The sequence below is a fragment of the Pimephales promelas genome, chromosome 22 (assembly GCF_988280905.1).
Source record: "Pimephales promelas chromosome 22, fPimPro1.hap1.1, whole genome shotgun sequence".
NCBI lineage: Eukaryota > Metazoa > Chordata > Actinopteri > Cypriniformes > Leuciscidae > Pimephales > Pimephales promelas.
Window position 1 is genome coordinate 17865987 of NC_142790.1, and position 14567 is coordinate 17880553.

The following is a 14567-nucleotide window of genomic DNA, read 5'->3' on the forward strand; positions in this document are numbered from 1 at the left end:
TGACACTGAAGACTGTAATGCAATTTAGCAATTTAGCTTTGCCATCACAGTTATACATTACATTTGATATAATATATTTACATTTTTAATAATAATTTAATAATACGATAATTTAATAATAACAATAATTTAAATTTTAAATTGTTACAATTTTACACCTTTTACTGTATTTTTGATCAAATAAACGCATCCTCTTGAGCATAAGAAATAAAAAAAATCTATACTGACTCCAAACTTCTGAAGGATAATTTTGAAGTATATTATTTGAAGGATAATGTATAGTTTAGTTTTGTGAAACACGCAAAAGAAAAGTTTCTATATCTAGAAGATTCCACAGCTTGGAAGTGTGTTTTGAAGTAAACTACTGTACGACTTGACAGATGCAACAACTTACAATAAAAGGAGAGTATAAAATCACTTCAATAGCTTTAAGTGGAGCAAAGTGCACTGTTATCAAGCGACCCACAACCATACTGATGGCAATTCTGAAGGAGCTGCATCCTTTATAGTAAAGCACAGGTCTTTGTGTGCATGCAACATTGGCTTACAAAAAGCCACATCAATTGTTATTTATGCTGTGCTAAAGTACTATTAAAATTGTGCAACTGAGGAGTTTTGCAAAATTGTTTAGCAGGCAAAGGCCCAACATATCTTACAATCCAGGGAACACCATTTCCACAGTGAAGCGCTGCGATAACGGCATCTTGTTTTCTCTTCAGCAGGGACAGGAAGTGTTTGTCAGGACAGAAGGGAAGATGGATGATACAACATACAGTAAACAACCTCCAGCCTTCAGCTAGGAAAGTGGAAGTTGGAAAATTGTTCACCCTGCACAATGTGACCCAAAGCTGAAGGTCCACATGAGGGAGAATGGCCTTGACAGTTCTAGAAATAAAGTTTTCACAGCTTTTTTGACTCAAGTTTTCTTAAAATGACTTGACGATTCATAGCCAATACATCGATGGGGCTTATAAACTGCACTGAATTTTCAATCATAATTGGAGTGCGTTTTACAAGAAAATGATGTTTCAGTCTTTCTACTTTAAAATTTCATGTTTATTGAATGTGTTACTTGCTTTTTGAAGTAAATCCTACACCATTTTTTTCAATGTGCCCCTTCAGAGGTATATATCTTAAGTACCAACATAGATGAAGCTAAGTGGCTTACCGCTTACTGGTTGAGGAAATAAATATTAGGAAGTGCTTCTCCCACTGAAAACACTTAAGATATATTTGTTTTCCAGGGTATTTTCATTCTTCTGGGTTTTCACTTTAAAAAACAAAGAAGCAGGTGGACTCTGAAGGCCTCAATGTAGTGATAACAGGCGCCAAATGAGGGAAATGAGGTGGTCCAAATATGAACAGCCCAAAAAAAAGTCACAGGAAAGTCAGATGGGTTGATCCTCAGTTCAAGAAGGGTTCAGAAACCTCAAATCATCCAACTAACAAACAGAAACTCATGGGTTCACTTGTAAAAGCTTAACATTTATAGATTATGTTATGTATGTAAGGTTAATTTTACCTAAAACACATTTTCATGTTCGGAAATACAGGTCATCTTAGCATTTTTTTCTTCAAATTGTGGTGAGGTGTGATGGAATGTGTGTACAGAATTTACAAAATGATTGTGATATTAGCAGGTCTACTTGACACACACACATATGGTTAAGCACAAAAAGGAAATGGAGAAAGACAGGGGGGGGTGTTGTCTGAAATTGGAGAAAATGACCTCTGAAATTATGTTACATGGAAGAAATGACCCCTGAAATTCATACATTATGGCTTATTATAATGTAACTTATTAGGCCTACATTTATAGAATAGCAAGGTATGCCTAATTAATGACTGTACCACATAGGCTAGATATATAAAGGCTATCATGATCATTTTGCCAACAATGAACCATAGATTTGTTTAGTTTGTAATATGTTTTATTTTTAATTTCAACAAATACAGTACAATTTATTTCAACAATAAATACAAAAATAACATTGAAAACTCATCGGCTTAGACTGCTTAAGAAAAATAAACAGTTTTGTGTAGCCTTGTGCGAACTTATTCAATAGATTTTAGACATCTAGAATTTTCTTTCAAGTGCAAAATATATATATATATATATATATATTTAATTTAGTAGTTTTTCTTATCATAGCCTACAAATGTCTTTGGAAACTCCTTTTCTTCGATTTACTGAAGCCTATAAACGCATTTTCAGTTGCACAGCCATGTATATGCTGCATATATCTATGCCGGCCCGCAACTGCACATCCAATGACGCTGACTCTGACGTGCGACCAATGAGACAACTCTACGTCAATACAAGTCAGAGCCCGCCAAGGTGGCGCCAACTCCCCAAATTTTCCATTATAGCAGGTCTTCGTTCATTCATAGTCTGTCTGACATATATTAGAAGCTATGTGTCTGTCATGGATTTGCACTAAATTGATTCTCAAAAATATGGAACAAAGTGCGTTCCGTATGAGTTCAATACGGAACAAGACTTTTATGTGTCAAATACGGAACGACTCCGTATTATACGGAACGGTTGGCAACCCTAGGTGTCTCGAATGAGTCTATGAAGTTTCAAATAGGACATAATGTTTACTGTATGGACATCTTCTTTTGAATTCCACAGAAGAAAGAAAGAGTCATTTTAAATGCTATTTTAAATCCCATATTTTCGTTGTGGTCTAAATCTGTGTGAGTGTTAAGGTTATTGCACCACATTCTCATCAGTGGCATTCCTGCATCTGCAACACAATTATATTCCCATCTTATCAAACAAGACTTTTGAACTGCAGCTGTGATGAGAGTTCACTTGACTCAGTTTTTCCATTTTCGTGTTTGCATCTGAGCATGAGCAGTCATGACAGTAAAGCCAAATGCTCAGCGTGGGGTAAAGCAAAACACACACCAGTGTTTGATTCAACCGTCTTTCGTAATTGCAGCCGTGTTGATGCCACAGTGGTGAGTGGGCACACATTAGACCACTCCTGTGCCGGCTGGGTGATCACAAGCTCTCTCAGGCTTCTAATAAACAGTAGGTTCCATTGAGACCGAGCATAAAGGCCAGTCTTCGTCACACATGCTTTATATTTGACATTTACTGAGACTCGCTTGCTCTTTCTTTAAAGTCGACTTCCTCCCTTTCTGTCTCCCTCTCTTAACAGGCAAATGGAGTAGATAGCCCTACTACAGAATATCAACTGGCCTGGAAATCACAGTTTTTACATTTCCTCACATTTTTCCAGGTTTTCAGTTACAATTGGAGCTGTTTAGGAAAATGCGTCAATAAACATGATTTGTAATATATATAGTGTATGTGTATGGAGAAAAAAAAAAACACCTCAAACTTTAATGTATAAATATGAGCATGTAAATATGACTAGACTATTTTGTACAGAATATATATGTATTTTTTCTGTAAATACATTTTCAGTCTACAGTACAATATTTTACAACATTTATGTTCATTATCAATTTCATTTGTTTTGTAATCATTATTAATTTATTTATTTTTTTTGCCATTAAAACTAATGTTAATAAATAATACAGATACATGACCCTTTTCCCACCAAAACTTATTGGGGCCATGAGGCAATGTAAATGCAAAATGCTGAAACCTTGACCTATGCTGGGTTTCCCTAGACACCAATTAATGAAATTATATTTTAAACACTAATACCTGCTCCAATTTAAACCAAGGATGCTAAATTAGGTTTATTAAAGGCCTCCATCTGACTTGGGACATGATCAATCACAGTTTGGATTTCTTTTTGTGGAGTTCTAGACACATTCCTGCAGCATATAAAGAAAAAACTCAATATATCAACTCAACAAAACCATGCTGAACTCCACACCTGAGCCTATCAATACAACATTGCGTTTACAAGAACTGAATGTTATACTCACAAAGGAACAAACTCTGGATTTCCATGTAGAACAAATGCTCAGACCTAACACAGATGTTCCAATCTCAAGTCATATCCTGCAGTCAGAAGGCATTAGAATCACATGTCCTGAATTATACACTCTAAAAAATGCTGGGTTGTTTTAACCCAAATTTGGGTCAAATATGGACAAACCCGAAATGTTGGGTTAAAAATGTAATGTAAAAATTTAACCCAACGGCTGGGTTAGTCCATATTTGACCCAAAGTTGGGTTAAAACAACCCAGCATTTTTTAGAGTGTATAGTGCTGGTGCTCTGACATTTGACTGACAGATAAGTAAGCAGGCCTGTTATTGACTCTGGGTGCTGTTACTCGCTGTCAATCTCCAGGATATTCCTTTATGGAGACAGCTTTTCTAGTTTGTTCACAATGTCAAATGCCTAGGCTTTTTATCTAAAAAATAAACTAAACCGAAGCTTTTGACTGTGGCCTGTGTTGGAATCAGCATTATGAGAATTTACTCCAACAAGCTTAAGATACACATACACCCAGGGTCCAAACAGCTAGCCCTAAGCACCAATTTGAGTCAAATCTGGCTTTGGTGAGGGAATAAACCTGCAGTTGGCCACTGACTATATTAAAAGGTGATGAGTTCCAGTGAGTTTCCACGATATTTTCCATATTGTAAATTATCAGTCTTAACAGCCATATGCTTAATGATATTTGACATTGATGTAAGAATGACCAAAGATCATGTCATTGAGAACAAACTCACAAAGAACAATTATTAGGTTATGGTTTACACACTTCATTCAAAAGTTTGGGTCATTTTTTTAAGCGTGAAAGTCACAGAAAAGTGTTTCTCTCTTTTTTTTTTATCTCCATACACACTAATATATGAAGAGTTCAGATGCAAAAGCCTCTAAATGCCATTTGAAATTTTCTTCTTTAATGATAAATAACAATTAATAGGTAATTATCATTGCCATTTAAGTGAAATCACTGAACTTAAATATACAAGTTTGATAAAAATTATCATTAAAGAAGAAAATTTCAAATGGCATTCAGAGGCTTTTGAATCTGAACTCTTCATATATATATATATATATATATATATATATATATACACATCTAATCAACCAATCATATGGCAGTTGCTTCAGTGCATATATTCAACCTCAGGCTATTGTCATTCACTCACAAACTACATTTCCCATAATTCTCTGTCCAGACTTATCCGCACTCATTGTTTTCAGCTGTCTCATTATCCAGCATGGTTATAAGCATGGTTCATTCTGTTCTCTGGGAAGTCTTAAATGTGTCTAACTCGAGCATTTTTTTGGTATCCTGTTTCTCACGTGGATTTCCCTGTTTGCCTCGGCCCTTAACTCAGTTATTGTTTGTATTGTATGACCTTTGTCTGGATTGTGGATTACTAAAAACAACAACATTTGGATCCTCAGCTTTTGAATCTCAGAGCAGTTCATGACAATAACATGGCCATAAAGAAATATTCTGATAAAGACTGATAATGTGGCTAAAAATGTATTTTGGACCCAGCAAACAACCATGTCCCCTCATTATAATTTAGCAGCCAAGGGACGAGGAGGAAAGGAATCTTCAACAGATCTAAAACAACCGGACGCTATCTAGTGTCTGGTGTATAATGCCACCAACAAGACAGGCAGTGGCACAAAGCTCTGGTCTGTCAGCTGGTACTGCTCTACTGTAAATGCAGCACAATCTGTAGTCTTTCCCATCAAAGCAAACTCTCCATGGTGAGCTCAAATCACTGTTTCTCCTTTCTCACCCTGAAGGCAGACCCAGCAGTCAAGTAAGTGCAGTCAAGAACAACGTGTTTTGCAGGCGTGAATTGTGCCATGAGTTTCTAGAGTGGTTTTCAACTGCATCCAGTGATGCCCTTTTGACAAGATCCAGGGACGTGTGAGGTCATTTTAGTCATAGAAAAATGCCTACGCCTTCCTTTATTTTCAACCCAGTTGGTGAGGTGGTAGAGAAATGTCTCACGTAGACACAAAGAAAGTTTTCTGTTTGACAGAAAGCCAACATTCGTGCGAGCTAAAACATGTATTTTCTTGAAATTTCCTGTTTGTTCTCACACATTATGTAGGCCTAAAGCTGACCACAGAACATAGCTGGACAAGTCTGGGGAGTTTGCGAAATCGTAAACATGTCATATTTCGATTATGAAGTAATCACGGCTTGGAAAACATGACTTGAAAATTTTTGAAGCTCTTACAAGACTCAATGGGGCATAATCTCTGCAGCAACACTCAAATCCAGCTAAAAAAAATAAAAACTGAATTAATTTTGTTGCTCATCTATTTTTTGACAAGACATGTTGTGCTTCCAGTCCACCAGATGGCACTTTTACAATAGACGGCTGGATCAGAGGTCATTAAAAAGTGTTTAGTCGTGACACAGTGATGAATTGAGCAGAACAGTGTCAGGTTTTTCCACTCGTCTCATTAACTATGATAGTTAACCTTTGTCTGGCTCTAGGGCAGGCGGACAGCAAGCAGTTGTAGTCTAAATGACCTCGTGAGCTTATTAATATGAATAAAAATTGTTTGCACACATCCGCAAAACAACTCCATGAACTTTGCGGTTTGATTGCCAAACTTTGGCAGTGCTCGTTGTTTACAGCAAAGAACATTTTATTCAGTTTAAAAAAAAAAAAAAAAAAAAAGGGGGGGATGAACCCCAGCTGATTAAGCCCTATGAATGAGATAAATTGTGTCTTTTTTCTCATAATAGCGGTGTTTGCTATCATGAAAGTTGATGTCAGATGTCAGGTTTACTTCTGTGTTGTTAACAAGCACTTATTGAAACTTTTTTCTGAGTCAACAGCACTGAAGAGATGCTTTAAAACTATGCATCATAGATGAGTGCTATTTCAACTAGCAGGGCATATTTACAATAATTCATTTTAGCTTATGTCCCTCCCTCTGGGGGGAAATAAGTGCTAGATTTCAATAACTCAACAAGAGATTTCCAAGACGCATGCGCGAGAACTGAACTGAAGTAGTCGAAAAAGATCGCAATTCCCGCGCAAGCGTCGTGGAAATCATTTGAACTTTCATCTCAGGCCTACAAGGAAGAAATGGAGTAGTCGAATAAAGTCGTTATTTTTTTTTATTTTTTTCGCACAAAAAGTATTCTCGTCGCTTGATAAACTTATACTTGAGACACTGTTGTCGCATGGAATATTTAAACATTATCTTCAATGACTTTCTGGGCCGTCAAGTTTCAACCCCTCAGGCATATGTAGCGGTGATCCACCTCTCAAATTTAATCAACAATATCTTCATTTGTGTTCCGAAGATGACCAAAGGTCTTACGGGGTTGGTACAGTATAGTGGTGAGTAATTAATGACTTAATTTTCATTTTTGGGTGAACTAACCCTTTAAGTGAACTGGGATTGGTTCTTTTAAAACAATCTTTTTATATGTGAAAACACTGTACGTTTATATATAACCTGACTTATGAAAAAAAAAGAAGAAAAAAAAACAACTAAAACATGAGACAACTATACTGTACTTCCTGATAATAACACAAACAGCAGGTTTCCTTTTCAGCTGGAGTCAAAGAGACCTTTTAGTATAATTCACTTTCCATATCTGAGTGATATTTTTCACAAGCATAAAGTGACATCATCCCACAAACGCTACTTCCCGACTATAACTGATCTAATTCAGTCAGTTCGGGATACATTTTGGAAATTTGGCTATACAACATCCTGATTTAGCCCCTCATTAGTCTCCAGGTGCAAACCAATCATGAATGGATGAAATACGGCTCAGAGAGCATTACCACGATCCAATGATTCAGTAACTAAGCAACACTGAACATCCTCATCGCTAATGATAACTTACTGGTCGATCTAGATGGAATCAGTGCTACTATTTCTGATGAATCCTATTTTTTCCTCCTGTCTGCAGCTCTCCTGTTTGCATCATCTCTGGTTAAATACGAAGCTAGCAAAGTGAGAGTTTGTGACTTTAGCTCATTTCATGGTATTTTGGGCATTGGGGGTTGGGAATTGAGGAGACATGACAGTTCAAATTATTATTTTTTTTTCTTCTTCTGAATGGCAGTAAGTATTTCCATCCTATAATTAAGCCATTTTCTATAACCGCACCCGGACAATATGGCAAAAAAGTCAGGGTTCTTAACCATCCAGTATATTATAGAACTTTTCAGAATGATAAATAAGTAAAACTCAAGCTATTCAGAGCATCAAATTCTAATTTTGATCATCTTTGAATTGAATGACTTAATCATTAAACCTCTCATAGACTATAGCACCAGTTAAGCTCAAATTTTAAACTGTGGCCATGCAAATTTCATCCAATTTGGCCACAGTTGGTGCGTGACCAAAGGATAGGCCTCCAGCCTGACCCCAAATTTAGGTTTAAACTGCAGCTAATAAAACATTTTTGCAATAAAGATGGAACATCTTGAGTGATGTTGCTCATTTAGCCATGAAATGTCCTGATGCAAACCAATTGCGGTGTAGTTATTCACGAGTCTCATAATTTTATTCTGAACATAAGCCTTATCAATCAAACCGGAAAACTACTCAGATGTAAAATGTCTAATGCATCATAATGAAACCTATGTAATATTTTTCACATATCATGGAATTGCCGTCACATTGCACATGGCAAACTAATTTATAATTTCTATCAACTGCTTCGTTAGGCGGGGATATCATATTCCTTTATTACTGACAGGTTATCTATCTCAATTAATTTGCAAAGCAGCCAGTGGTCTGAAGTCGCAGCACATCATAGCCAGGCAAGATGCATCATTAAATCATAATTTTGTTTGTTATCTTTATTCCTTCTCTCGGTTATTAATGAGTATTAATTATGCAACCCTGTCTGAAGATGATGGCGTATGTCCAACGCTGTGGAATAGCAAGGGAGATTAATTGATTAGAGTAAATGAGAAACTCACTGTTATTTTTTCTAAATATAGATAACATAAAAAGCATTCCAGATGTATATTCTTTGTTTGAACAGTCCGAAATGCCGACTTCTAGCTCAGTCCAATGATGTCAGTTTGTAGACAAATCTGTTTGGTTTCACTAGCTGTGCAGAAATGACTTTAAATGCCATGCAGCTGCTTCAACTCAAGTGCATTTTTCTGCATTTTCATTATTTGTGTTTTGATGTTTTATGGGGACTTTCCATAGACATAATGATTATCACAATGTACAAACTGTATATTATACCCCCAATCCTAAACCTACCTCAATCATAGAAAACTTCCTGAATTTTTTAAAGATTTTGCGCACTGACTCGTTTGCTAAACTGAACAGCCAATCACAGCAATCTCTCTTTCCAACGACCCAGACGCCAATTCCGACCAAATCCCGACTAAAGCTGATGAGTGGAACACACCACAACCAGGCTCTTCAAGTATTAAACAGCATATACAGCAATGATTTGCAGTGAAAAATAATCTAAAACAATCATAAGTTGGATTTCTGAAACTGGGACTGGACCGTTTCTCATTATTTTCAGATTAAGGCACCTTACCACATTGGCATTCAGTCTGTGCATCCAATTACCTAATTTTGAAACTTTGCAGTAAATAAATAATGAGTGTAAAAATAAACAAGTCTTTAGGGGATTGCTGGACCCATGCTAGATGACATTTGTAGACTTGAGCAGCGAAACCACCATTACGCTATGCAACACACCGCAAGCCCAGAGGGGCCTCGGGGGTGGGGTGTAGGCTGTCCAGAGGCCTATAACTTTCTTTGCGAGCACATGCAGGTGGCTAAGAGCAACATTTATATGCAGCATTACCATAGAGAAGCTGGCGTGATGCATTAATGCACTGCTGGTCTTCTCTCTTCCTACCCCAGCCCTGAATAAATGAAGAAATGAATAAATAATAGCAGTTTCAGCCCTCTGTGGTGGGCAGTAGCCATGATTTGTAGGACCCCCTGACGAGCACTGATTATGTTTCGAGACCAGAGAGGCAGTATTTTATAAGTAGCCCCATGCAGTTTGCAGCTGCTGATTGGCACAGATAATTGTGCAATTGAAATAAGGAGACATGGGAAAATGGTTATGTAGCAAAGAATTTCCTATGATTATTTGCAATACCCTTATTATTCTCCTGGTTTTATTTGGACATAAATGCTTTGATCAAGGGCTCAAAAGTGATCTCAATAACTCAAAACATTATAAAGGTGCAGGGGATGAGACAGACACAGATGCGAGCTTTGACTTTATATTAAAATTAATAAAGAAACAAATGTTATGGTAACACTTTACAATACGGGTGCACTAATATGCATTAATTCATACTTAAATAATGGTTTAGTTCTTCATGAGTTATACATTAACTCATGATTATCTGTGCATTAATTAATGATTACTGCATCAGCAACTAATAAAGAGTCTGTATGATTAATAGATTAGGTAATAAATGAATTGCTATTAATTCAATGTGTCATTGTGTATTAATTCCTTAATAACATATTTTATTAACTAATAGTGTAAATTAATCTGTTAATTACCACCATTAGTCAAAGCTATTCACTTCAACTTCCAGTTGTCTGCTTTAATTAATCATTAGCTAATGATTTGCAAAGATATATCATTATGTTATGACTTTACTTGTTGGGGCACATCATTATTAACTAGTCATTTAGTAATTGTAGTAATTTCCACATGAATTTGCACTAACAATTAAATGTATTAATGTATATTAGTGTACCTGTCATATTATCTGGAAGTTGAAATACAAGGCTTTGGCTCATTCTGGTAATTAACATATTAATTAACACTATTAGTTAGAAAAATTAGTTATTATGGAATTAATCCACAATTACATATTTAATTAATAACATTTCATGTATGAACTAATACATTAACCTTACAGACTCTTAATTAGTTCCTAATGTGGTAATCATTAATGAATAGCTTAAATAATCATTAGTTACATATTAATTCAGTATTATCTGTGCATTAGTTAAGCATGAATTAATGCTTATTAGTGCACCCGTTTTTGTAAAGTGTTACCAATGTTATCAGCTTTGAACTGGAAAAGTTATTTCACATTTGTATTAATTAACATGCATACATATATGTGCTGTCAATCGATAAAAAAACCCCAAAACGTTCTGTAATTATTCACGATGAATGGCACCTATTATAATTTTTAATATATTTTTATATTGTAATATATGTTTTTACACCAAATCTCCAAACTAATGAAGAAACAACAACTATGTATTTAGAATATTTGTTTAATGACATTAATGATAATGTTTAATGTTGACATTAATGTTTAATGATAATTTGTTTTATTTTTTACTTATTTACTTATTTTTTACTAACTAACTTCACTAAGGGAACTTAAAACAATCTTCGCATGGTCAGTTAGATGATGCCTTGAGATGAGAACGGGCTGCACACACACACATACAGAAGCTTGCGCATCATGCAGAAATCGTGCGCACAGAGAAATCATTCAGTAGCACGGAAAAGTATTGTCAACACTGTTCTGTGATTTATCAATAAAATATATTTGAAACTGAGAAGTTCTAGCCTATATTAGTGACTAAAACTCACAGATTCAATATTATTAAAGAGATGCTGCCAGGTAGAATCAAGTCGCATGCAAACGCTCTCTCACTCATTCATGTAAACGTTAACTGTGGCACTTTATCTGTATCTGATTTAGAACAAGCAAATCCTTGAGAAATAACCACCTAAAAACAAAAGAGCTGATAAAATGAGGTGTTATGTGTACAGCCTTGTGGGCAGCGCTGTGTCAATATGCTATAGCTCTGCACATGGCAACTCGCATTCGAGTCTCAGCTCGAGGTTCAGGCCTATTTTTACATTAATGACGTCATCAGAGACTAGTTGACTCGACTTTCATCACATAAATGTCGACTTTAAAAAATCTAAAGTCCCTAGAACTGAATAACCATCACAGCTGTGCGGAAACAATAAGAAGACAAAAGGGTAAAAAACAGTGGACGAACTCGTCTGACAGGTGAGTGTAATCGAATGCACCTGATCTAAGTAATAAGCCAGATGCAATTAACAGGAATAATGAGGCATAAAAATGCATCATTTCACATGGTGATGATGGTGGGGGATGGCTCTGTGTTTTACCCTTGGGTTCTCTGTTTCGCTCCGGTGAAACTATTCTATAATTTTATAATATCCTTAATAATTGCACCTGACTCTCAAATAAATAAATAAACGTTGAAAAATGAAACTGGTTTTAATGCACTGTCTCAGTGTAGCCCACTTCACAATTGCTCAGAGACAAAAATGATGAATTTTCATGAAGATATGGCAAGCTGGCTGTTGACACCAATTTAAAAAAAATGAGCGGCAGGGGGTCTCTGTGGGGTGTAATGTTGAATGAAAAGCTTTGATTGGAGATCACAGCTTCAGTACTGTTACACTGGAGATATCTATGGCCATGTGTAGTTTTTTAGAATGCTTCAGACAATGGGCTGACCTTGAAAAGTGCTAAACATCTATTTAAAGAAGATAACATTAAAACAAATCCTTTGGCAATATAGATTATTACAACATATGTCAAATGTGGAAGATTTTTTAATTGCAAGGACACCATGTGAAGGCATCAATGTTTTATAGACATAATTTAGAAAAAGAAAAAGAAAAAGTGCTTGCACAGAATATTGTATGCAAACAACATTTAACTGTTTACATAATTTAATCAAATATTTAATCTACATAATTAGTCATTTATGTTCAGCTATTCATGTATTAATTCACATGAGCTGTGTGCTTGTGAAATGGAGCTGGATATTATTTAAGGAGAAAGAAATAGACTTACGGTCTCCATGGCAACGGAGAGGTCCCACAGTCAGCTTGGCCTCCGAGCCGGGTCGATTTGTGTCCCCAACAGCCACTTGGCTGACCGGTAAGTGGTCTTTATACACCAGAAGCCCGGAATCATCCCTCCTACCAAACAATATAATTCTTAATAAAATGTGAGAAAAAAAAAACATTTCTTCTTATCTTCTCAGAATAGTACACTAAGTACCGAGTCACTAGTACTGAAGCTTATTAATGAACTCATTACAGCATTAATAAGCGAAATGCCTGTTTTCTCTCTCAAAAGCAGCCTTCTGACACTGATGACTAGCTGTTTAATTATAGGAATACAATTTGTTTAATCAGTGAAAACACTCACTTCACGCATTTTGCAAATTTAATAAACATTAGTAAACACATACACACATAAACCTCACAGGTAGATGAGGCAGGGCACTATGCGTGCATTATTTTAATGCCACCATCCATCAACAGTGCAAAACTGCAACAGTCATCTAAAAGACAATTATGTATTGCAAACCTGTAGAGAGAAAAAAAATTAAACAATGTGGTTAGAAATCCAAAGTCCTAATTTGCATCTATTACGCATGGTGGTTCAGTTTGTTTGGGGTTTATGACAAGTGGCGAAAGCATCGCAATGACCCGCTGTCCATCTGTGCATGGGCCATTAACACACATTGTTGTGTGTTCAGCTAAACCAGCAACAGAAGAGGCAAACTCCATCAGTCTAACTGTATAAACATTCACGAAATGTATAAAAAAAATCCATCAGGAAAACGTATTAGTATGGCTCCACTCACTGACTGAGGCTGTTTACCTTGTGAATATAGTATTAAAAGATGATAATAAAAGCATAAACAAACACAATGTACATTAGACAAACAAGCACACAGTTACCCAGGGGCACGTAAAGTCTGTTTGGTTATTACTTTCCACCAATCTATCCAATCCACTTCCTGTGGAGTGTCAATGGTTGCCAATGTAGTTTCTAGCTGTTCCAAGACCTAGTAAACAGCTTATCACAGATAATGCATTTTTTTTTTTTTGCATTTAAAAATGTGAGGTGTAGAGCAGTGGAATAATGTGTTTACAGACAAATTTTGTAAAATGTTTATTTTAATTTGAGCACCACATTTGGTGTTGGCAGGGTTAAGGGATAAGTTGAAATGTACATGTAAAATTATTTCTACATTTTTACATTTACATTAATTCATTTAGCTGAGGCTTTTATCCAAAGCGACTTACAATTGCTATATATGTCAGAGGTCGCACACCTCTGGAGCAACTAGGGGTTAAGTGTCTTGCTCAGGGACACATTGGTGTCTCACAGTGGATTCGAACCCTGGTCTCTCACACCAAAGGCATGTGCCTTATCCACCTCCCCTCACAACCCCACTTCTAGTGAGTAGAATGTCTGTTGGAGGACCATCACAGTAAAGAGTTAACCAATTTTAAGCAGATTCTAATAAGAGTTAGTTGACATGTAGTTGCTAAGTTACTTATAGTCAACAGAATATTTAAAAAAAACCATCAAAATGTAGTATTACCAAAAAACATTCTGTGTAAATGGCCCCTAAAGCTGCAAACTAACTGTCAGGGACCCTTACAAGTGAGCGAGTATAATAGAGAACCTAAAGATACAAGCTTTTATGCAACAGAACTTACCAAACATCCAAAGTGATGTTTCATGCTGGGCTAAATGTGCTAAGAACTCACAAAGAGCTTATAAAATATGTAAAGGAGTAAAGACCAGTGTAAGGAATTGCTCCATTGCACACAAATGAAGATCTGCTAGAAGGAGACAGTG

General features: G+C 36.0%; 1 protein-coding gene across 2 annotated transcripts in view; it reads right to left on the reverse strand.

Moving 5' to 3' along the window:
* Positions 1-14567, reverse strand: part of cntnap2a (contactin associated protein 2a) — a 349787-nt gene that overhangs the window by 56689 nt on the left and 278531 nt on the right. For both annotated transcript variants that reach the window (XM_039666809.2, XM_089125914.1), the window contains one exon: positions 12759-12886. In XM_039666809.2, the coding sequence (XP_039522743.2) occupies positions 12759-12886 (128 nt within the window). The remainder of the gene's footprint in view (positions 1-12758; positions 12887-14567) is intronic.